The sequence below is a fragment of the Colossoma macropomum genome, unplaced genomic scaffold (genome assembly GCF_904425465.1).
Source record: "Colossoma macropomum unplaced genomic scaffold, Colossoma_macropomum, whole genome shotgun sequence".
Taxonomy (NCBI): domain Eukaryota; kingdom Metazoa; phylum Chordata; class Actinopteri; order Characiformes; family Serrasalmidae; genus Colossoma; species Colossoma macropomum.
The window spans coordinates 22706872-22730671 of record NW_023494788.1 but is presented as its reverse complement, the minus strand read 5'-3'; the positions used below and the strand labels follow the sequence as shown (position 1 = coordinate 22730671).

At 39.6% G+C, this 23800-nt stretch overlaps 1 protein-coding gene across 1 annotated transcript in view; it reads left to right on the top strand.

Annotated features, from left to right (window-relative positions):
- The window catches only part of aff2 (AF4/FMR2 family, member 2), a 307511-nt gene that overhangs the window by 46538 nt on the left and 237173 nt on the right, over positions 1-23800 (top strand). Inside the window, exon 2 of the mRNA XM_036568862.1 lies at positions 23627-23747. Within this exon, the coding sequence (XP_036424755.1) occupies positions 23627-23747 (121 nt within the window). The remainder of the gene's footprint in view (positions 1-23626; positions 23748-23800) is intronic.

Below are 23800 nucleotides of genomic sequence, written 5' to 3'. Positions count from 1 at the left end.
GACTTTAAAAAAAAAGGCCCAGTCAGACTGACTCCTTCCTCCAATGAAGTGACCGGCCAGTCATTATCCAAAGATTAGTGACAGTACCAGGCTTTGGTACAGCGAGCCCCCGGGGTCAAAGGACTTGGCAGGTTCTTGGCTGCTCCCGGGCCGAACATGGCCGCACCGTGACGACCTTTAGAAGCAGCCGCCTTTTCTGCAGCTCAGCAGCTGAGAAAAGGGGGACTTTATCACTTCTCCTCTCCAGCACTATCTACTGCAGCCTATCTGATCCAATAATCCAGCGCCAATCATGTGCCCCCCTAACCAACCCCCACCCCTCACCTCCCCCCAACTCAGCCGAGCTCTCTGTCACTTCCACCAGCCACAAGCCAGATTGTTATACACTCTTAAAAAATAAAAGTGCCACTTTTTTCTGAATCATTTTTCATCTTTAAAGAATTTCTACATAATGTGAACAATGAAAGGTTTTTCTTAGAACTGTCTATTCAAGTCAGGAACCATTTAGAAACCTTATTTTTAAAGGCAGTTTCCACTGATTTTTCCAAATTTCAGCATAATTCAGTCATTGAGATGTAAACGAGGTCATTCAGAATGGCTTGATGTTAAACTGCAGAGAAATGTGCCCAAACGAACCCAAATGAGGTGACAGGAACAATATTTATATCCTGTGTGTTGTAATATGTAATGCTGAAAATGGTAAAATAGTGGAAGATCAAAACAAATATCTGTTTTCTTTGGTTACTTTTTTGCTTTATAACCTCCTGCATGTACTGAACCATGAATAGATTGAAAACCATATATTTTAAGATCTTTTTAAAACTATGGTAAAACAATTTCTCAGGGATCATTTTGTGTAAAAACTGTCTGCGTAGAAGCATTAAACACTGTGGTCGTCTGGTTCTTATGACTTACCTGGTGAACAATTCAGTTTTGATAAGTTTCTCTAGAATGGAGCATAAACCACTCTCACTGACTTTATCACTGAACCGTTGAATTATGAAGAAATTCCTGCTTAAGAGTGCACGTTTCTTGCTTAGGCTTGTTTGAGGGGCCTAATTTAAGCGTAACATATCTTATGTTTTGTTGGCGATATGTTTAGAGACTATGACGATATCTCCTTTAACTTATCAGAATCTGCCCCCAGAGTAGTTGGGGCATGTTGGAATAGGGAAGGGGAGCTTTCTGTGTTTTGTCGTATTTACTATCACTGTATAAAAGAAGTTCCATGCTGCTTTTATTGTTGGATGCACTGAGAGGTGCAAGCACATATTCAGAAAGAAATTCAGATCACTGTTCACTTATTATCACTTATCGCTTTATCACTTATCCTTAATTCCAAAAAGCTACTTGAAATATATTCTTTTATGTTTGCTTATTCAAAATGCCATAAAAAATGAGAGCTTAGTTTTGGTACGTCCACTATTTATTCGCTTCGTAATTGGTTGGTTAAATAATGTGGCTACTTCTTAATCTTGTTTTTGTCTTGGTTTAGAAGATGAATGGATTGACGGATGAAATGTATACTGTTAAAACTGTGTTTAATATTGGTTAAAGTTATCAGGCTGATGTATCATTTGGGCTCTAGCATGTACAATACAACTTCCACCGGTTTTTTGCTTCACAATTGGTTGGTTAAATAAAGTGGTTGATTCATATTCTTGCTTTTTTGAGTCTGGTGTCCATGACAAGGGTTGACCACCGTCTCCAAGGAACTGTAAATTTGACTCACTAAACCGGAGACGGTGCAGGCCTGTCTGAGAATAATCACAGTCTTCCTTTTTCCAGACTTTGGATTGGATTATTATTTGGTGTGGAATATGCGTAGGTGGTTCCATCACCATCCCGCGCTTAAGGCTTTCATTATATTGGCGATTCATCTGCTGCTTCACCCTCCCAGAACAGGAATGGTTTGTCTCTTGTTTCTAGGAATAAAGTCCTTCACTTGCTCAGAGATGTCGAAGTCCTATTCTTGTCCGTTCCATCGCTTAATTAATGTGGGATTAAAAATAAAAATGTTTAATTAAATGTTAATTCCTTTTTAGACTTAAGCGATTAAAGAAACAAGAGCGTTTGTCTTCGTCACTTGAAGAGTTCTACTGTTTCTTTCTTCTGTCTCTGAGGAGGAAATCACAGATCACAGCTTCGTTAAGCGGCGTGTATTTGCTGCTGATTTAAACGTGACAGTTTAAAGATCCTACAGTGTGCGGGGGGCTTTAATGTATAAGGCTTGGAGGACGGGGTCTTCTATGAGTGAAGAATTGAGGATTTCCTTGTTTGCAGCGATGCAAGCTTCAAGGATCAAGAGACCTCTTGTTGCTGGAGTGCAAGTCGGCCCCTAGTCAAACAAGATGAATTTGTTTCTGCGAGGAATTTGGAAAAAATAATGGGGCTTTGTATTGCCAACCCACATGGTATCAATTGAAGCTGCGTTTTTTGTTTTTTTTTAAGAGGCGGTGCAGGCCAGCGCAGAGGCGGAAAAAACGCTTGGCTCCAACAGGTGGAAAAAATTGTTCTAAGACAGCAACGACAGCACCCCCGAACACAATAATCCAATGGTATTAGCGCTAAGGAGCGGGAGTGAGGACACGTTTAAAGAGCAGTTGTCAGTTTAAGTAGCTGCTGTTTTGAAAAATGAGCTCAATTCCCTTCAAGCCCATAAGTGTGTTGCTCCTAAGCAGTTGTTATTAGCTACTTAACCTGCTGAAATGTATTATTTATGCCTCGGACCTGTTCAGTGGCGAATGGATGTATCTGGATGCGAAGCTGGGATTATGAGTGATGACAAGTGTGCTGTCTGTACCACGCGAGTGATGGAGAGTGTGAAATTCGCGAGTGAATGCGAGCCATTGACTTAGCAGCAAAGTGTGCACAACGTCTTCTTGATTGAGGCTGACAAGCACTAAACTTTTACAGCCTAATTTACGTTGCCCTCGCGGAATTCGTCTCGTTAATTGCTATTAATTCCGTCTGTTATTAGACAGCGTTGATATATTTTTCCACACAAAGCAATTTTGTAGCTCATAGGACGAAAGCGCTGTCAAAGCATGATGAGGACGTCATTGTGAAACGTTGCTCGGATGTAAACAAGTGTCACGGTGCGGGGATTTGTAAGGCGGCACAAAAAAAAAATGGCTGGCCATCTGTTTAAAGACATTCAGAATGTTCTGGCAGCCAGGCCTGATCTGTTTAATGTCTCTCTCTCCTGTCGGCCAGAGGCCCTCATTACCGAGATGTGCTGCATTTATTACGATGACATCTATTGCACCGACTCCCATTACATGAGCGTTTGATGTCCTTCAGAGGGGAGAGGGCAAGTATGTCTTTTGTGGCATTGATTTTAAATACCCTTGTTTGGTGAGCTGAGACTAGATTTTACCTGCCACTTCCTTTCAGGCATGGAAGAAAGCCTTCGACACGTCAGAGTGCTTATGTAGATACGGTGTCAATACTGCACACTGGGAATGTACATGAATATTTGCTGATAACGAATGTATTAACTAAATAATGGCTGTGTATAATGAAGGTATTTTTAGAGGTTATATTTCCACCTCTTTTTCCATTCAGCAATCCATTCCGCAATTCTTCTGACTACATAAAGGTTTTGTGGTCTGCCCACGCAAGGGAGCTGTTCGCTGTTTCCTTGCAACGTCTGTATTTGTGCCCAGAGACTCCAATTGCCTGCTCTGCTGCGAAGAAAGCTCTGGAGCAGGAGAACAACTATAGATTATTAGCTCTGCTGAAGGTGCGTGACCAGGACAGAAGGCATCTCTTTGAGTTTTCTCTGCGCTTAATTGACCCGTGATCAAGTTATGAAAAATTTCTAGATGAATATAAATAGTCTGGAACAAAGACAGATTATGCTGAAGCCTTGGAGTATTTTTCTGAGATAGAAAAGATGTTCATGAGTTAACGCTGACTGGATTTACTGCTAGATAAAATTATGTTTATTAATACTTTCAATCACCATAAAAAGCTAAAAAAAACAGCTGTTACTGTGGTTAAAAAGCCATTTTTAACCACTTTTGAGCTTAAAGCAGGGCTCAGAAAGAAAGAAGTGAACAGTTTGCCCCTAGCAGAACCAATATTGTGTGTTTTTGTGTGTTTCTGTTCTTGTGTTCCACCTGCAACATGAAATAGTGAAATTAGATAATGACTATTTTCTGATGTTTTGCATTGCCTTGTCTAAGCCTAATATAATTAAATAGTTGTTTTGCAGTGATTTTAGAACTAACAGCTGTATGTGTACTGATCATACAGTTTTATACATTTGGGCACCCCTGGTCTTATGATGCCACATTTAGGTTTGTTCCCTATAGAGACTTATTTTCCATTAGAAAAATCAACAAAATATGACCAGGATGTTCAAACTTTTGCCTATGACTGTACTATGGATGTACTAATTTTGATATTTGAGCAACCGCAAGGGATCATCTCTGCTTTCTCAGTGACATCCTTAACAGCATATCCTCGACAACATGCTCACGTTCAGGCATGTGAAAACTCACGTAACGGCTCACGTTTAGGCACAGTAGCACAATGTAATATAGTATACATACTTACACACAAACAGAGGCAAAGCCTTAACATGTTATAGACTTGTCAAAACATAAATGTGGTGTTCTTTGAATTATCAGCCTCTACATTTTCTTCCTGCGATGAAATGGTGCCCGAATAGTGATTTCAGTATTTGAATATTCGGTTAACTGAATTTACCCAAGTACCCATGCACATCCCTAAACTGTACATGCATACATAGGCTATATATCGCTGCTGTGATATCTCCAAAATGGTGACTTTACAGGAGAAGGAAACGACATGCCTTACTTTTAATGGAAGTCAATGGAACCAGACTTTTCTCCAAGTCATTTTGGACCATTTCTTTTAGTCCATTCATCATGAAATGTACAAAAAGTGGCCAAAAACTGAAAAACTACAAAAATGGAGGGTTTTGTTCCGACAACAGCGATATATATATATATGTTTTATAGACAATATATGTTTTTAATTCTCCTTTTCAGTTCTTTTACTTGCTTGTCACTTGCAGGGAATGCATAGCTGTTGATAATCAGAAGGTTTGAGGAACAGTAAATCTCCCAAACTAAATTAGCGGTTAGCCATATGCGAGCTGGCTCCTTGGTCGGCCTTGGCCACACAGAAATGGTTTTGCAGCGAGACAGTGATTGATGCTCTCATGTTGCTGGGAGCTGCTGGGGGCCAGAGCAGGTAGTGGAGGTAAAAAACCTCTTCCACTCTAACTGTCATCACCAAGCATGCTACCTCCCCTCCCCACCTCCTCCTTATTATTGAAATAAACCCAGCGGAGAGCATTAGCGCTCTCCATACTCGCACCGCTCTGAGTCATCGTCTGTAAGTTTCGCTCATTTCAGGGTCCCAGTGGGTATTTATCACAGTCAATTTGGGGCTATGCTTTTGGGTCAGTATACCACTCACTGAGGCAGTTATGCATTTTACGTTTTTTGAGATTTTGAATTTTTTTTTTTTTCCCTCAAAGCTATTTAAGTGCCCGTTCAAGTGGTATTCCAGCCTAATACAGCAAACCCTCCACAACAGTACTCTATTAGTGATGAGAGTGTTGTGCAATTATTATTAGGATGTGTTATTAGGATCTCTCCTTTTTTTTCCATGCAAAAATAAACACAGGCTGAACTGCCCTTCGCAATCAGAGCCCTTGAAGTCCATTAGTGCTAATTTGATAAATAAACACGCCTCATTTAGTCATGTAGTCGGCAGAAATGCACAATAGCGAGCCGCGCCATGACACGCCAGCCTTGTAATCTGTGTGATTTTGCTCATGGCGGGCTCCACGCTGACACTGAAAGTGAAAAATGGCTGGAGCTTCTCAGCATATTTATGCGGGGGGATAGAAGGCTGGAGACTAATAAGAGAGAGGCAGTGGCCCCCGCTGATGGAGAGGCAATATCCTCCTGTGGCGCTTGGCCCTTCTTGGGGGACGTGTCTTTAAAAAGATGGAGGGAAAGAAAGAGAGAGAGGGAGCAACTGGCTTACTGCCCTCAGAAGCCCGAGCGCTATCTTCTCCTCAAAGCCACTGATTACCCAGCTCTCCCTTTTAATGTATACGTCCTCACTCACAGCCGGCTCAGGCAAAAAGATGTTTCACAGGCAGGGAGAGAGAGAAAGAGAGCAAAGTAGGGGTGCTTGTTAAAAACGGCGATGTGATCATCGCTGAACGTGTTGTGTGGAGGCTAAAATCGTGCCAGCGTTAGAACTTTGTTTGGTGTGTTGTGTCTTAGATGATGATTTTGTGTGTTTGTGAGTGTGAGGGAAAGGGGTTGAATAGCTGTTGTTGTACTTTGTATTTTCCATAGAAATGCATCTTTTTTAGCAAGGTAAAAGTGCAAGAAAACACAAGTTGAATGAATCATTACACTGTTAGAAGTAAAGGTTCTGCGCAGGTACATTTTTTCATTCATCAAGGTACAAACAAGGTAAATGTGCCCTTAAAGGTACAGCAGTGGTTTTAGGGTCCAGTTGTGGACTTTAAATAGGTTTTTCCAGGTGGAAAAGACTTATTTGTACCCTTTCATATCCGAATGTTTTAAAACAGAACAGTAAAATAAAAAGCCTGGAGATGAGACGGGGTGTGTGGAGTCAGTACAGCTTAGAATTTAACATAGCATCAATAGATTATGGTACAGTTATTTTCCCTGACTAAAGGTACTGAGATGTACCCTTGAGGGTATCACCCGACTGACAAAAGGGGGACTGCCCCAGTCACAGTTTTGTGTCTTTATTTCTGAGAGTGTAGAGTGTTGAAATTAGGGCCTGACTAATACATCAGATAGCCAACAATGTTGACTCATATTGAGTTCCCGGAGAGTTATTGGTTGTGGCATATACTGGCATTAATAAAACCTCAAGTATTCTATAGTCTAAGAATAGCTCAACCAGTTTGTTCAGTGGTTACTGAATAATAAGACTTAGTATGTAATAAAACAGGGATTTTAAGGGGTTAACAAACCTCTTACATGAACACAACCGTCAGAAAAATACTAAAATACTTTCTTTTACTTTCTGTATTACAGCAATTCAGGCTAAACTGGTAAAACTGAGCACAAAAAAAAACAAAAAACCTGTAAAATGCATCCAAAGCTTTAGCATGGGCATAATTATAATACAAAAACTCTTCATATATGAAGAGAACTGAGGACAAATAAGTGAAATAAGATGTAATTAACATAAATCAGTTTTAATAAACAGCAGCAAAATTTGGGAAGCTCTTATTATTTAAGGCTTTAGAATTATGTATGTTCCTGCTGCATATTTGAATTGAAATAATTCAGCAATTTCGACCTGACTAATATCTTTGACCATTCACAGTAAAGGTAATTAAAATCTACAATATTAATGTAAAATCTCGCTGTTGTCAGAACAAAGCCTTGTATCTCCAAAATGGCGACTTTACAGGAGAAGGAAAAAACCTACTTTACTTTTAATGTAAGTCAATGGAACCAGACTTTTTTCCAGGTCATTTTTGGTCATTTCTTTTGGTCCATTCATCATGAAATGTACACACAGTGTAAAGAGCAACATTTTCAAACTATGACAAAAACTGAAAAATGACCGAAAAAAGGTTTTGTTCCAACAACAGCGATATATAATAAAATAAGTTGACATCACTTATCAAATTTTTTATCTCCTTAAATTCCCTGGTGGGCCCCTAGTTTAAATATGTACAAAATAGAATTCTTGTCATTATTGATGTTTCGTGTCTCCTTTTCATTTGGGATTTCAACAAGTCAAAGGCAGAAGTAATGAAATAAATAATGTCATAATGTGAACGGAAGTAAACAAGTGAGAAAGTGGTGCCCCTGTGCGGACCCTTCCCTCTGTGTGTGTTTTTCCATTATCTCTGCTGTGACAGTTTCTGATTGATGAGCCACTGGCAGTATCACCTTGCTGAGGGTCAGATGAGAGCTTTGTCTCAGTTATGCAGTTCCCTTTTTTCATTAATGGTGTCGTGACTATATTTCTTCTCATTTCCTCTGACACCACTTCAAATGTAAAAGAACAAAAACATATCATGTATTTTTAAATGTCTTTTAAAACATGAAAAATCCGGCTCTGTGTTTAGAGGAAAACATGTATTTTATGCATGACTCTGTGAATTATCAGTTTTTTTCCAAAATATAGCTTGGCGTTCTGTTATATTCGGTATTCTGAGATGCTTTTATGCTCTTTTTGCAGTCTCTTTGGTGAATTGCTGTTCTGCTTTCTCTCACATCTATTTCTGTGCTTATGAAATGTATACCACTAGACATATGGTGGGGTTTGACTTTTAACACACTTACAATAAACAAGATCTGTAAAACTTTTCAATATTTTCAGTAATATCTATCTGGCAGATGGTATGTAGCATTTAGTTGAAATATAGGGGGAGCTCATTCTTATTTTTGCTGTGTGTTTCCCAGTGCAGTATGCAAAATTTTAATATATTGTTAAAAATGCTATAAAACAAGTTAAAATAAGCTTAAAGTAAACTGAACCATTTTATAGTTTGTTAACATACTTTGATAACCAATTTTTGGCACAGTGTGGGCTGTGAAAAGTTGCCTGATTCCTATGATGCTGTCATGCTGGTATTTGTTTTCTGTGTACATATAGCCAAAATGTGATTTCATGCTAGTTGGGGTTTGTTTACTAAAGTGTTCAGTGATTTTCTAGCCCTTTTGCATTAGGAGATTTCTTTAATAATCATTATTGAATAACTGGAAAGCAGTGTATTATGTTAATGTTGTAATATACGCTTCAATAATGTATGGCTACATTTCAGACCGGGGTTTGATTCCCTGCTCAGGTAAGAACGCCACATTATATCTATAAGAATCCTTGGGCAAGACTCCTAATACTACTTTTTCCTACATCTCTATCATAATGAAAGTGTAAGCCAGTTTGGATGAGAAGTGCCATAAATGCAATATGTGATAAAGTTCCTGATTTTCCAAATACGGTTGTTTTAAATGCTGGTTATTCATCATAGGGGTGTGCGTGGGTACTCGAATACTCAGTTAAGCATTTGAGGTGCCAGTATTCAAAAACTGAAATCAGTATTCGAGTATTTGTTATGTTTCATCACAGGAAGACAGAGAAAATCTACTGGCTAACAGTGTAGTGAAGTGATGGTTTTCCAGTAAAGGCCTATTCAAGAGTGATTTTTTTTAAACAGAAAAAATGGATGTGATTTTTAACATGGTGGGACATTCACTGCTAGTCCGAGCATTTTTTATGTCTTTTTTTGTCCAAACTCTCTGAAAATATAGGAAGAAGATAAAAGAGGAAGAAGAAATTGATTCTTTATTCCTTTTATGCACATGTACAATGCAGAAAATTGAGCAGGCTGTAGTTTTAAAAATCACGCAGTGTCAAAGTCCATCAGTTTCGGAAGTTCACTTTCAAAACTTGGCCTGCATTTTTCATAAAAATTGGGGTAAATCTGCCTTGCGTTACGTGTAGAAGGCAACGAGTCCTCATCAGGATCCTCTACTGATACTTGGTAGCTCTGTTAGCTCATTAGCTCATCTGAAGAGGCAGCCTCCTTTACTCATCCAATACGAAAACCTACCAGTGTCCCTCAGCTGTTCAGAGTGAAACATGCTCCTCTGAATGCTGCTCTATTTGTATGCAACACCAGTGCTGTCTCCTAAAAAAGTAGGCATTGTTTTTCCTTTCTTACAGTTAACAAGGTATCCATTCATGAACTCGTATGGATACTCGAACATCAAAATTAGTTGTAATCCCTAATTCATTAAGTCCACTTTAATAGCGAATTTTAATTTCTTGTCCATCGAAATGACTCACCAACCATTTTTACATCAAATAATTGAATCAACAGTGTAAGGAGATGAAAGTATGGCTATATAATGATTAGATATTCTTCCCCATGCCAAGCAGAGAAATGGAATTCAGTGGTTGGGTATTGAGTGTCCTTGAAGTTCATTATTTTTTGAAGTTAATTTGAATTTGAGCTTGTTTTATTTTTGGCCACATATAAGAGGAAATTGAAGAGGAAGAGGACCTGGGGTTCCATTTCTGTATGCCACGCACTAGAATCAGAGATCAAAGAAAAGTGCCTTATTTAACTCAAATACCACCCACCACCACCACCACCACCACCATCTCTCCATCCCCTTTACACATACTCCTCGAGTGAGGACAGTAATAGAGTTCTCTCTCTCTTTCTCTTCTTCCTCTTATTTGCATTTTGACTGAGAAAAGCGTGACGTCAAAGCTGCTCTGGATTGCAGTTTGACTGTGCTGTAAAGTGTATATATGAATAAATATTAGTCGTCTTGTCATGTTTTGTCATAATTTCAAATAATCCCGTTGCACATTCATCAAATATTTTATCACCATAATTAAACATGGCATAATACAGGCACAGAGCATGGCAGCTTTCCAAGATCTTTCTGCCTTTTCAGAAATGACAGCATTCGCAAAAGCATTTGAAACGCAGTTATACCGATAATTCCTGACTCGCCTAATATTTATTTATTTGCTTTTCTCTATTACAAGATGATTTTCTCATGCGCTGAGTAAACCGATCCACTGTTAGTGGTAACAGGACGTTCGCCACCAGTTTACTCGTTCACGATGGATTCTCCGAAATAGCAGGCATGATGAATCTGAGTGTTTTAGTATGTGTATGAAATGTGGCGCAGTCTTGCGCAAGCGTGTGTGCGGAGGAGTGTGGCTTATGAGGTCATTGTGCTTGTCTAGACGTGACCAAAGCCACACTTGTTTTTGGCTGCTTGGTCAGGGTGTTTATTTACATCTGCGCACGCCGCTGTCCATAGAGGGGTAATGGGGGTGAACGCTGCACCCGTGACAAATGTATACAGTTAGGAAAAGGACATGGTGCCAAAAGTAAGTCACAGCAGCTTTCCAAGTGTGTTATATGATCCCAAATATGTACATATTTGTCAGTGAACCAGATGATCTGTTTTTCAGGCTTTCCATGTTGTCAGAATATATACAGGGTGCCAACGTGTTCTTTGGAGGCATAGAAGAACCACGTTTGGTTCACTATAGAACCTTTGAGTGGCTGTTCTTTAAAAAAATAAAATAAAATTAAAAAAAAAAACTGCCACTCAACTGAAAAATTCTTTAGTGACCCAAACAGTTTTTTTTCCTACTGCATTTTTATTTGTAAAGGGCAAGTCCACCGATTTTTCAAAATTTTGCATTAGGTTGATGTGGCTTATCATCAATTTGATGTGATATGTGAGAAACTTGCCTAATCAGAATTGTTCACAGTGATGTTAAAGGAAACCAGACGCCCACAGAGTTTAATGCTTCTAAAAGCTACATCACAAAGTTTTTACACAAGATGGTTACTAATACATTGCCTGATACCTGAGACATTGATTTATAACAGTTTTGAGTTTAAAAGTTGGCCTAAAATGGATTTTTAGTATACATACTGCTGCAAAGAGGTACATGCATTTTGGTTAGTAAATAAAATGGCTAATGACATCACAACCCCTGGTTCCTGTCACCACCATTGGTCATTTCTGAATCTTATTTACTTTTTTTTTTAAATAAAAGTGTGATGCATTATATAAACAGTGTTAAGGTTCTAAAAGATAGCATTCACTCCCAGTCCATATAATCCACTTATGAAACTTTAGCTGCAAATCAGCCTGTTTTGAATTCACTGCTTTTTTGTGATGTCACAAAAACCGGCACATGTCCAGATACCTGGCAGTTGAAACTACTGCAGTTTAGCCCCATCCAATCATGCTGAAGAGTGTTTCAGACTGGATTGTTTTTAAAATGAAACACAATACAAAGCAGCCAATCAGAACAAAGGCAATTTACATATATCAGTCTTAAAGGCACAGTAACGAAAAGTATAATGGATAAAGAGAGGAGTAGAAAATAGTCATGTTGAATGAATTATGCCTGATTTGTTATATAAACCAGTGCCTACATTATAAGTGAAACTCAAGGGTAAATAATTAAATACGAGAAGAATATAGGATATGAGCCCTTTAAAAGGAGAAAGATGTTAGTAACTGAAATCTGTACAAAATAAACGTTGTGTATTGTGATGTCCGACATGAGGGCACAGAGCAAAACTCCTGATTGCTGTGATCTACAGCTAACTCGCAGATTAAACCGAGAAAAAGCGTTAGAAAATGAACCAGCTGCTGTTCCCTGTCACATATCACTTTCAGGCTTGTCAGTTTAACACATGTAATTAGGTGAACTACACAGTCTGGGCACGGGTCACTGCTCGTCCCTCTAATGAACAGTGGGATTTTGACCATACAATAACCATTTACGCTTCTTGACCATTCATTTGACAGCAGACACATACGCTGATAATACGGCAAGTACCGGCTAAAGAATTGCTTTTATTAAGCACATTTACTTTGACAGTCAGTCTAATCTGGCTGAACTGCAGGGGCTTATACTGAAAACCAAGAAAAGCAATTACGTCTCCTGCACAGCCAGTGCATTTCGCAGTCTATCAGGGACAATTTCATTGCCGTGCAAATTTGAACAGTGTGTGATTAAAGACAAGCCAGTTATAATTACCCAGAATTCTGTTCAAGCTGAGTTACTTTGAAATTGTTGGGCAGTTGAAAGCCGTTTTTTGGGGGGCGGGCGGGTGGAGAACGAGGACGAGTTGCTTGCTGGAGGTTCCGAAGTCATTGAAAAGCTCACTAAACTTCACAGTCGATGTCGAAAACCTGCTGTTGATAAATGAGCCCTGAAAAGAGTTCAAAGGAATTGAAAATGAAGGCGCAGGGAACGATTAAATATGCTCTTTAACGTTTTGCATGATGGTTTTATTGGGGCCAGTTAGCTTTCACTGTGATATCGATCTCGCCTCAGAACTAAACACACGGTTACATTACGGACGCTGTGCTGTTATTTTTATTGCGTCGATTTTTCAACCTCATTCTGATGAGATAAGTAAGAAGAATAGCTTTCATGGGCCATTTGCGTAGATGTGAGCGCCCAGTGTGGCGGGGGAGAAATGCTTACTCGGAGGATTCCTGAGGCCTGGGCTGCTGGAGGCGCTGGGTGCTGTTTGGTGTAGGTTATCAGACTGACTGCAATGAAGATGTCACACATGTAGATAGTAACAGACCTGCCAACCTCCCCTTCCTTCCACATCATCAACCCCTGCCACCCCCCTCCCGCTCTCTCTCTCTCTCTCTCTCTCTCTCTCTCTCCCTCTCTTTCCCTCTCTCTCTCTCTTCGTCTCTTTCTCTCTGTCCTTCTGTCAAGCTGTCCTCCACCACAACCAAGAGCCGTCTTTGCATAATTACAGGTCAGAGATTAAAAAGCTTGAAGCTTGTCTCAAAATGACATCCACTTGGACGGACGATTTTATCCACATTATTTCCAAGATTGTAGCCAAGATTTACAGTCGTGTACCGAAGTTTGAGAGCCTCTGGTCAAATGACATGTTTTGTTGATTTTTGAAGTGAAAATAAGAGACATCCTCTACAGAGAACACACTTCTGCACAGTTTAATGCACTAAAATAATACTTAATGCTGTTTATTTAATAAATTTAACATTTTGTGAAACTGTTTTATATGCATGTTTTATTTTTTTCTAATATGCTAACTTCAGCAAATAAAAAATATGCAATAAAATTAGTAGAAAATTGCCAGATTTAAGTTTGTTCCCTCTAGAGGATGTGTTGTTTTCTCTTAGAAAATCAGCAAAACATTCTTTTGTCCAAGGGTGCCCAAAGTTTTGGGTACGACTGTAGTATGAGTATTGGTGAATTCATTATTTTGATGATTCACTGAATAATCTGAATTTTTTAAGACAGGCCAATACAAATGTAGTGTAACAACACAAGAACAAATGCGTAGCCTTTTAAAGATCCCAACAATACTTTACTGGAAAACTAGAAAGCCTTCATTAAAAGTAAACAGGACTGTGCAAAAGTTATGGGTACTTGAGAAACTCAGAAATCAGGTGGAACTAGATTAATACAATAAGTAGTGATTTTATGCGTGCTGAATGTGTTTGTTTAACCATTTCCAGTGCCACGGTCCTTGAGGCATCCCAGTATTATTTGGTGCTACCCTCCAACACCTGGTTTGGATTTTCAGTGCTCCATTATGTTAAATCAGGTGTGCTGGTGGTGAAATTTAACAAATCCATGCAAAAACTTCTGGGATAAAACTTTGTTCTTTAGATTAATATATTAACTACTTTTTCAAAAATAATTTTGAAATTATTATTACTTTTTATTTGTTTATTTGATAAATGATATTCATGCAAGAAACAAAACACATCATTGCACATTTACACAATTTACTGCCTAAGACTTTTGCACAGTGCTGTTTAAAAACTCAATGTGGCAAACAAGCATATAAATGGGTTTGTCCATTACACTCTGTTTGTTGATGTAAGAGAGTCCAGTTTGAGAATTTAAAATATGCAGTACTTTAAGGCAGGGTGCCTATGGATCGTTGCTGATTCTCTGAGAAGGTAGTAAATTTAAGTAATCAAGTGTACCTGAGTAATCATGACAGCCCCATTTATAATACGGTATCATATCTTTAATGCTATACTTTTTCCCCTCACCTCAACTGACTCTTGAAAAGTGTCGGAAAGTTATCCTGCATATGGAATTCTAATCATGTTACAGATGAGCATCCAGCTTTTAAAACAAGACAAACTCAAAGCAGGCGGAGATTACATTTGCTTCCTCCGACGCACGCCGCTTGCTTTTAACTTGGGCGGCGGATCTGCAATTACATCATAATTAGAGTAAATTCCTCTCAATATGAATGTGAAATATGGAACATGAAAAAGACATTAATTTGAAGTCGGTGCCCATTAAGGCGTAATAGACGCACAGCTGCCGTAATTTCCGCTTCTGATTATGCGGAGTGCCGAGCGGCTTGTTTGATGTCCCCGAACAGAACCGCGCTCGGGTCACTTTCGACTTGATGACATGGAAAATGGGCATTTCCCACGTCCGTTTGGCTCGTGACGCGCGACAGAGGTCGGCTATTAGAGCCCCGTTTGTCTCTGGTGTAATCCCCACGGTGGCAGACAGAGCTTTGTGCCATTTGTGGACAGCAAGATGATGTCCCGGTGCACGGGGAGGTCTGTTTGCTAAATTGGGTCAAAATCTGGAAATGTGCCTGAGCTCCTCCTGCAATATTCATGGGATGACATTTCAGATATAGTGCAGGCTCCAGACGCACTCTCTAATTGGCCCATACAGTTAATCACCGACCGCTCATATTGTTAGTTAAAAGAGCCGATGGAAGAGAGAGGAGCGAGAGGAGAGCCATTTACAAAAGAGAAATATGTTAAGACTGTTCAGAATGTGAAATGCATCATGGGTGCATTTGAATTCATTGTGGTACATTCATTTTTCATTACACTGGGAGGTCTTTGGGAAAATGTTGTCCGTCTGTTACAATGTTGTTAATTGCTTTTTGTAAAAATATAATGTTTGATGGTGCTTAAATAGTTCCAAGCGTGAACGTTCTAGGAAAAAAACTTTATTTGGTATAGAACAGGGTCGCAAATGTGGCTCCAGAGCCAAATGTGGTTCTTTTACTGCCCTGTTGCGGCTCCACAGCAGAACTAGATATTTAGGTAAAAATAAAATTATCTTTCTTTGCAGTAAAATAATACAGTTTTAACAATAAATGGTCTTACACACTGGAGTTAATGTAGAACTGCTTGTTCACCCTTTATCTCTGAAGAATGACGCGCAGACTGCTGGTCGTCATAGCAACGCAGAAAACAGTGTCACCTAGCTCATAGCTAAAAGGCAAAGAGAAGGATTTAAGACGAACATTGATAATTTAGAGATGAATGGACTTATTTGCGTTTATAATCACTCCAGCTGGTTAACTGATACGTTTAATCTGCAACAAGAAACTGTCAAACACTAAAAAAGTTGCGAAGATGAAGTCGCTACTCACAGATTTTCCCTTTCCACCTTAAATGGTGCAGCAATTACATTCTTGCGCCTCAGAGACCATTTAAGGTGGAACGGGAAAATTTGAACAATAAGCTGGCGAATGAGAAGCGACTTCAGCCTTGTAAAAAATGTAATGTTGAGAGACATTTTACAGAAACTGTTCTACTTTTGTGGAAAAGTTTCCTGTTGGAGATGTGAGAAAAGCAGCTATAGCTGAGCTAAAGCTTAAAGCAGAGCAAAGTAAGTCTGTGTTTTCATTTGTATTATATTTGTTAGCCTATGCTATTACATCAGCACATACTGAGACATATTTACAGAGAAGATGGTAAAATGGACATAAAATGTTGTGGCTCTCAAGGTGGTTAGATTTTTGCTGAAAGGACAAAATGGCTCTTCCTAACATTTGTGTTGCTGACCCCTGGTGTAGAACCTATACATTATGTGGAGGTCCTTTAAATTTTAAAAGGCTTCTTCTCATTTACAAAAGACAGTGTTTGATGTTATGCACTTAGAATAGTAAAGACCCTAAATGTTCTAAGCTTAAACATTCTGAAGAAAAGCTTTAACTAGTGTAGAACCTTTACATCGTCTGGAGCTTCTTTAAAATTTGAAAAGGTTTCCTCTCATTTATAAAATATATAATGTTTCACATGATGCACTTCCAAAAATTAAGGTTCTAAAATGGTTGTTCAAGCAAAAACCTTTTATTGTTGTGGAACCCTTTATATGAGGTGGTCCATTATACCTTAAAAATGTTCTTCTCATTTACAAAACATAATATTTGACATTATCCACATTGTGAACCTTGACAGCTTGTGGTGGTCCTTTAAACTTCAGGTTCTTCACACACACATCCCACCCATTAAAAGGTTCTCTAGACTAGTGGTTCACAAACTACTCTTAAGGGACCCCAAGATGGGTTGTGGATTGGTTTGGATCACAAATGACAGTCCCTGAGGACTGGTTTGAGAACCACTGCTCTACACTCTTAAGAAACATGGTTCTACAAGGGTTTCTTTGTTAAAAAAAAGGTTCTATATAGAACCACAAACACTAAAAGAACGCTTTGCGTGATTAAAAGGATCTTTGCATTGTGAAAACATTCTTTAGATTAATGTAGAATGCGCTATTGATTGTTCTATATGGAACCTTTTTGAAAAGGGTTCTAATAAAGCACCAAAGGGGTTCTGGTATTGTTATGATGTTAAGCTTGTAACCATAGAAGAACACTTTTTGGTGCTATACAGAGCCATTTTCAAAGGTTTCTGTATAGAACCATATACACTGCATTGTTCATCAATGTAAAGAACCCTTCAATCTTGCAAAGGGTTCTTCGAGTGTTCATGGTTCCATGTAGAACCATTTTCTTTATTAAAGAACGCTTGAAGAACCGTCTCTTTTAAGTGTGGGGAATTAAAAGTGATTTGACTATGGCATCATTATTATTCTCATTATTGTATTTATTTATTTTTATTATTGAAACATGATGATCAGGTAACAATCAGCTGTGGCATTTATATGCCAGTTTAATCAGTCATTAATGAGGCTACAGTATATTCTCATTGCATTACATTCCACACAGAAAGCTGTTAGATGCTACCAGCAGCAGATGGGAAGATGGAGAATTTAGAGCTTTCTTTGTGTGGTCTTTACCTCGGCCATGCAGTCGGGCCTCCGTGAGCAGGAGCTCAAACAATAGCCTCCTTGAGGAAATGGAGGGAATCCCGGTGGGGGAAGTGGTGTCAGTGGCCAGGGTGATAACCTGGCACCTGGCAATTACTGCCAGCGGCACTCATTAATCTCCGAAAGTCGCTCTGCCCTCTGACAAGACTCTCCCTCCACTTCCCCTCCCTGCTGAAGATGAAACCCAGGCTAATGTGGCCATTTATGCTACCTGCGGTTCCACCTTTCAGGGAAGTGTGCTGAAAATGTATGAAGAAGGCTGGAATATCACTTTGGTTCCGTGTGAGTGATGATTCGGTGTGACTAATTGTGATTACTCATGATTTGAAAGAGGGCAGTTTGAAGTAGCAGACGTTATTCACAATGTCGCATTGACAAGAAAATACAACCCAATAACAGCAAGCACAAGCTTGGAGATGAGTTTGACCAATCAGAAGTGGTCGAATACTATGTGTAATGTGTTTGTGACAGCATAACTACATCTAGAGGTGGGCAATATGACAATATTTTATCATTATAAATATTGGTATCATGCATATTGTTGATATTATCAGTACTAAAGACCAACTTCATGTTTCATTAAGAGTACAACACTAGTTCTGTTTAATTGGATTCAGAGCAGTATAGTATGTAAAATGTTAAATAAAAATCAATATACTGGATGTCATGTATGATGAAAATGTCTTTGAATATCAAATTTATGATATTTTTGCCATATCGCCCACCCCAGACTACATCTCATTTAAGAACAAGAGGCTTGACACTACTTACACCATTAATTCAGTCATTTATCTTAATTTTTAGAAAATAATCATAACTTAAATCATTGCAATATTGGAAAAATCATAATTGCAATGACTAACTTGTTCAGCCCTAGAGTAAATACACTCACAGTGAGGAGATAAAGCAGCTGTCTTTGTGCTTTGAGCATCAAGGGCCTACTGCTTCTGCGTATAGCTGTAGAATTCAGTCTGTTTTTTGGTGAATTGATTCATGTTGAAAATAAAAACAATATTTAAGCTCCAGATCAACAAGAAAATGTTTGATCATCCTGCTTATTGCTCCTGTGATATTTCCATTATCATCATACAAACCATTCTAATGCGCTAAATCATAACTAAACATTGGGCTGCTTGCACATTGTTTTCCTTTCAAATATGCATCAGAAATCCAGCAACATTTACGTTCAGCAGAGACATTAAACAGTGTGGCTTCTTGCACAAAGAGACCTGAAAAAATGGCAGTGAGAAGAAAGCAGAGCTTCCCTCCGTGGCGCTGGGTTTTCCCCTCAGGCACTGCTGTCACCCCACTCAGGCAGACTATCCCTGGCATCTTCCCCACAAACTGCCTCTCTATCTTTCCCCACAATCAATCCAGTCGCGCAGCTTAGAAATCAAGAATTAAACGAGAGCAGATCTCCACCTCCGCTGTCACTGCCTTAATGGGGACGATAAGCAGGTCCATATAATTACAATCCAGCAAAATAATTGTAACAAGAGGCTAAACGCTTAGCTGTACTTTTAATTAGCCAGTGCTTCAAATTAATAATTGCCGCTTAAATCAGAAATCAGCCCCACTGTTGTGGCGGCTGCGACATTCTAATAATGGTGGCACTCACTCGCCGCTTATTACGTTTCTCTATGGGAAGCTTTTACATTGGGGGGGCTGTTCTGGGAAAGAGGGAGGTGAGAGAGAGAGAGAGAGAGAGACAGAGAGGCAGTCTATTTGGTTATCTTCCAAAAGCAGCGGAGCTCAGCTAAGATTAAATTTATTCGGTTTACCATGGATATCACTGTTCTGTTCAGGGTTTTTTTTTTTTTAACCCACCACCCCCCCCTTTTCCCATTTTGTGTCAGAAGGAGGCGGGGAAGCGGTTGGTGTGGGGGGCGGAGACCAGCAGAAAGAGGGGAGGAAGAAACTGCCAATGCCACATATTCCACAACACAATCATCAGCCCTGCCTTCATAACCCATTATAAAATAAGCACTGCCACTGCTGATTAAGCTGCAGCCTCGATAGTTCTGCGAAAAATCACATTTCCCCAATTTCACTCTCGCCCCCAAATGTAGTCGATCAACCAAGACATGTTTGGAACCGAAGCTTCCGTCTTTAGTTTTGCACCAGAGTTTAGAGGCTCATGCAGTGAGCCGGTATGACATAGCGTTATCTAGGAAAATGGACACTGTACACTGCATGGATAGAAAACAGTAGTAGAAGCCTTGAACCATGAGTTTCGACTGATAATGGCATATTGATCGACTATTTCAGGATAAAATTGTGTACGTTTGATTTTTTTTTTTTAAGTCTACACTGCTGGACAAAAGTCAGAGACCACCCTTCATTTAGTTAATGTCCAGTCAAAATGACAATTAAGTACAAGTGATTCATTTTCAGGAGATATTTCTGAGAATGTTAGATTTAAGATGAACAACAAAGGGGAAAGTCCAAGGAAAATAATAAAAACTGTGAGTTTCCAAAAGTGGAGCTTAAAAAAAATTAAAGATTAATTATTAGAAGCAATGATAAAACAAAAATGGGACTCCTAACAACCATGCAAGACCTGATAGACACCAAAACTGTCCCATCAGATAAACAGCACTTAAAGCTTTTATCTTAGAGAGAGGAGAAAATCAAGCTGAACAATGAACTGACCACCCAGGAGTCCAGACCTCATCATCACTGAATGTGCGAAGTAGAAATTAGAACCAACTTCTAAGACTGAACTTTGAGGTTTGGAAAAAATATCCCTGCAGATTTCTTTGAAAAACTAAAAGAATAGAAGCTGTAATGAAGGCAAATAGTAAATAAACACTAAATATCATTGGTTCTTAATGTCAATTGTGACTAGAAATTAAATGGCAAAAAAAAATCTGACCCCATTACATGTCCATATGTAGGAACACCACTCAGCTGCTAACCTGTCATGCTTTACAGTGCCATGCCTTAGGCTTATTGAGAAAAGCCTTGGTTTTTCTGCCTTTACTTTCTTAATTAGCACGCGTGACCCCGCGCTCGCTGGCCCTGCTCTGTATTAACGGGGTAATGTAGTGTCGAGGGACTCTGTGCCTCTGAGACCGCGCCACTGACAGCTGTAAACGTGATCTATCGGCCCGTCAGGTGGCTCTGTCAGGTGCACCCGGCAAGCTGACATAAAGATAACTGACATCTTGCTGTCATTATGGCCAGGGAGCCGCCGTCAATCTCTCTCTCTCCCTCTTTCTCTCTCCCTCTTTCTCTCTCTCTCTCTCTCTCTCTCTCTCTTTTTCTCTTTCCCACTCTCTCTCGACTCTACTTATTCCCTCTTCTTCGTCGCTTATTTTTCCTCGACCCTCAGAAGTAGTGGCTGTCACCTCTGGCCGCGCTCTCGTTTTTCTCGGCCTGCTCCGTTTCGCACCCTTTCTGGAATAATTTGATGATGGATTAAACGCGGTAGAAAAGCCGAGCGACCCTGAGGAGCGGGCCGGAGAAAAGCAAGGGCAGATTGAAAACAAACTTATTCCAGCTCTCCACCTCACGGCCCTATCCATCACTCTCGGTGGCTGACTCCCCGCTGCTCCGCACAGGCCTGCCAGTGGAGCAGTGGGTCAACTGTTTGGACCGTCTGAAGTCTGGACAACTAATATATAAAATGGAAATCTGTCATAGCAACAAAAGCAAAGTGTTAAAGGATTTATTTAAGCAAATCTCTAATAGTAAATATCTCAGAAACTACCTTTTTACATCTGTTTTAGGATCAAAACATTTCGAAACTTATTAAATTGATTATTAGGTCATTCATCTTAAGACAGTAACTACTATGAATTAGGTAAATACTAAGAAGTGGATGTGAATGTTTGAATTGAAATGTGGCCCAGATTCTTGCATCTTAATGGGTTAAAGTCTTTCAGACCTATATTTCTATATATTTCAATATATTTATCCAGTTGTATTAACAAATATTTAATTATATGTATTTATACACCATCATCATTTGAACAGATGGAATATTTACCTGAGATTCATTGTCTTTTAGATAGTATACTAGCCATGGCATGAAGATAATATACTATATAAAACAGGAAGTATACCATACCTAGGAGTTAGCAAAATATGGAGCTGATTATGTGTGTGTATGTGTATATATATATATATATATATATATATATATATATATATATATATATATATATATATACGTATATATATTATTCTTAAAGTTGGAGGTACCCAAATAAGCATTTAACATAAGAAAATAAGCAAATGACATTTTTTGTTGGCTGAAAATAATTGAACACATCATCTACAGTTAACACATTCAAGAAACTTGGATTTTTTCTGAAATTTTTTAATAATTTCTATTTATTTTCTGAGTTTAGCATAATGGAAACAATAACACATGTATTTAACTTTTGCACAGGTCGCATTTTATGTTTCATTTTATCTCTCAATTTGTTGAATTCAGCAAACAAACAGTACTTGTGCATTAAAATGTGCAGAAGTGTGTTCTCTGTGGAGGATGTTAACTTTTCATTTAGAAAACCAGCAAAACGTGTTATTTGAATGAGGCGCCCAAACTTCTGCACACGACTGTGTTGTCTGGGGTGTAAAACGAGCCAAATGAAAAAAATCAGATCTGATGCGCTGATGTTCATTGTAAATTATCACACAAATGACAGTGCTAATGACTCACTGCATTCTTTTAACACAGCTAGCTTGCTAGGTTAGCTTAACAGAAATGATGATAAAATGAAGAGTTGGGATGTTTTTTACTTTAACAGCTGCACATATGTAACATTTATCGATGTGACAGCAATGCGTAAATCGAGTGGCCACCCACTGAGATTTCTTATCCTGTGCAAATCAGACCTGAAAATCAGTGGTAAAATTACATTTCCAATCTCTCATTGCAAAATACTCCCTCCTGAAAAGTATTTAAGGATGCTTTGAGTGATGAAGTAAGATGTAAGAGTGGAAAATGCTGTAACAAGCCTCATTCAGCAGCAGCGGGAGAATTAATGACAGGAAAACATCTCATAGGAAATAATCCTGGCTTTAGAACTTAGTCTTAAACTGCCATTAATAAAATAAACGATGAACACGTACAATATGTTGGTGGACGACCACGACAGGACATCCAAGTCCAAAATCCCCCACAACACAGCCAAGCGCCTCCAGGGACGGATGCTAATGCTAAAGCTAACAGGTCCCAAGGGGAGGCCTGTATTAATCTTGGGCCGCTGTATTGCTCTGCTGCAGGAATGTAGGCCGTTATGCTAATGAGGGGCCTGAGACACCGTCATCACCCTGGGGGCCTAAACCGAGCTCAGTCAGCTCTCCCACATGTCAGCCCGAACCGTGTATTTGTCATGTGGCCGGTTTGGTGCAGCACACATGTTTTCTGTCACCTCGCACTCCGCTCCAGGTGAGCAGAAGAGAGGGGTATAGTTTACCAAGGGAACGAAATTATTTGCTTAGTGTTATGGGGCTGCCAGATTTGCCCGCTGAGAGACCGCTCGAGTCGTTTGAGCTGTTTGATCATTTATCAGACTCGCTGCTTTTCCCGTAAACGCTGCACGCTAACGTCACCTGCCACTGGTTAAAACAAGCTTGGATTTCCTGTAAGAGTCCCCGCGCTGATCGCCTCGCGAGGGCCTTTTTAAATCTGAACGAACTCTCCCTTAGGCCCGATGTGCCTCACGCTGCGTTTTAAGACGCCGCGGCCTCTTCCTGGCAGCCTGCTCTCTCTATTCCTGCGAAGCATCCGCACGCCAATCCAGTTACTTTATCTCCTCCCTGTCTGCTTAGCGTCAAGCTCGGTCCTATTAGACAGATAAGGGCTTCCCTTGCATCTTTTAAAGGCAGGGGCTTTTCGCTGTTGATTTCTCGCATGCCAACTCAAATCATACTTACCGTCTTCTCTCTCTCTTTTTCTCTTTCCATCTGTCTCTCTCTCTCTCTCTCTCTCTCTCGCTCTCTCTCTTTTTCCCTCTCTGTCTCCCGGCAGTCATTACGAGCAGGACCGATCAGCGCTGAAGAAGAAGGAGTGGGAGCGGCGCACACAGGAAGTGCAGCAGGATGAAGATTTGTTCTCGACCGGCTTCAATCTGTTTGGGGAGCCGTACAAGGTAAGACCTCAGCCCAGGGGCCCAATCACAGTCTGCGCTTTCTCATCACACAC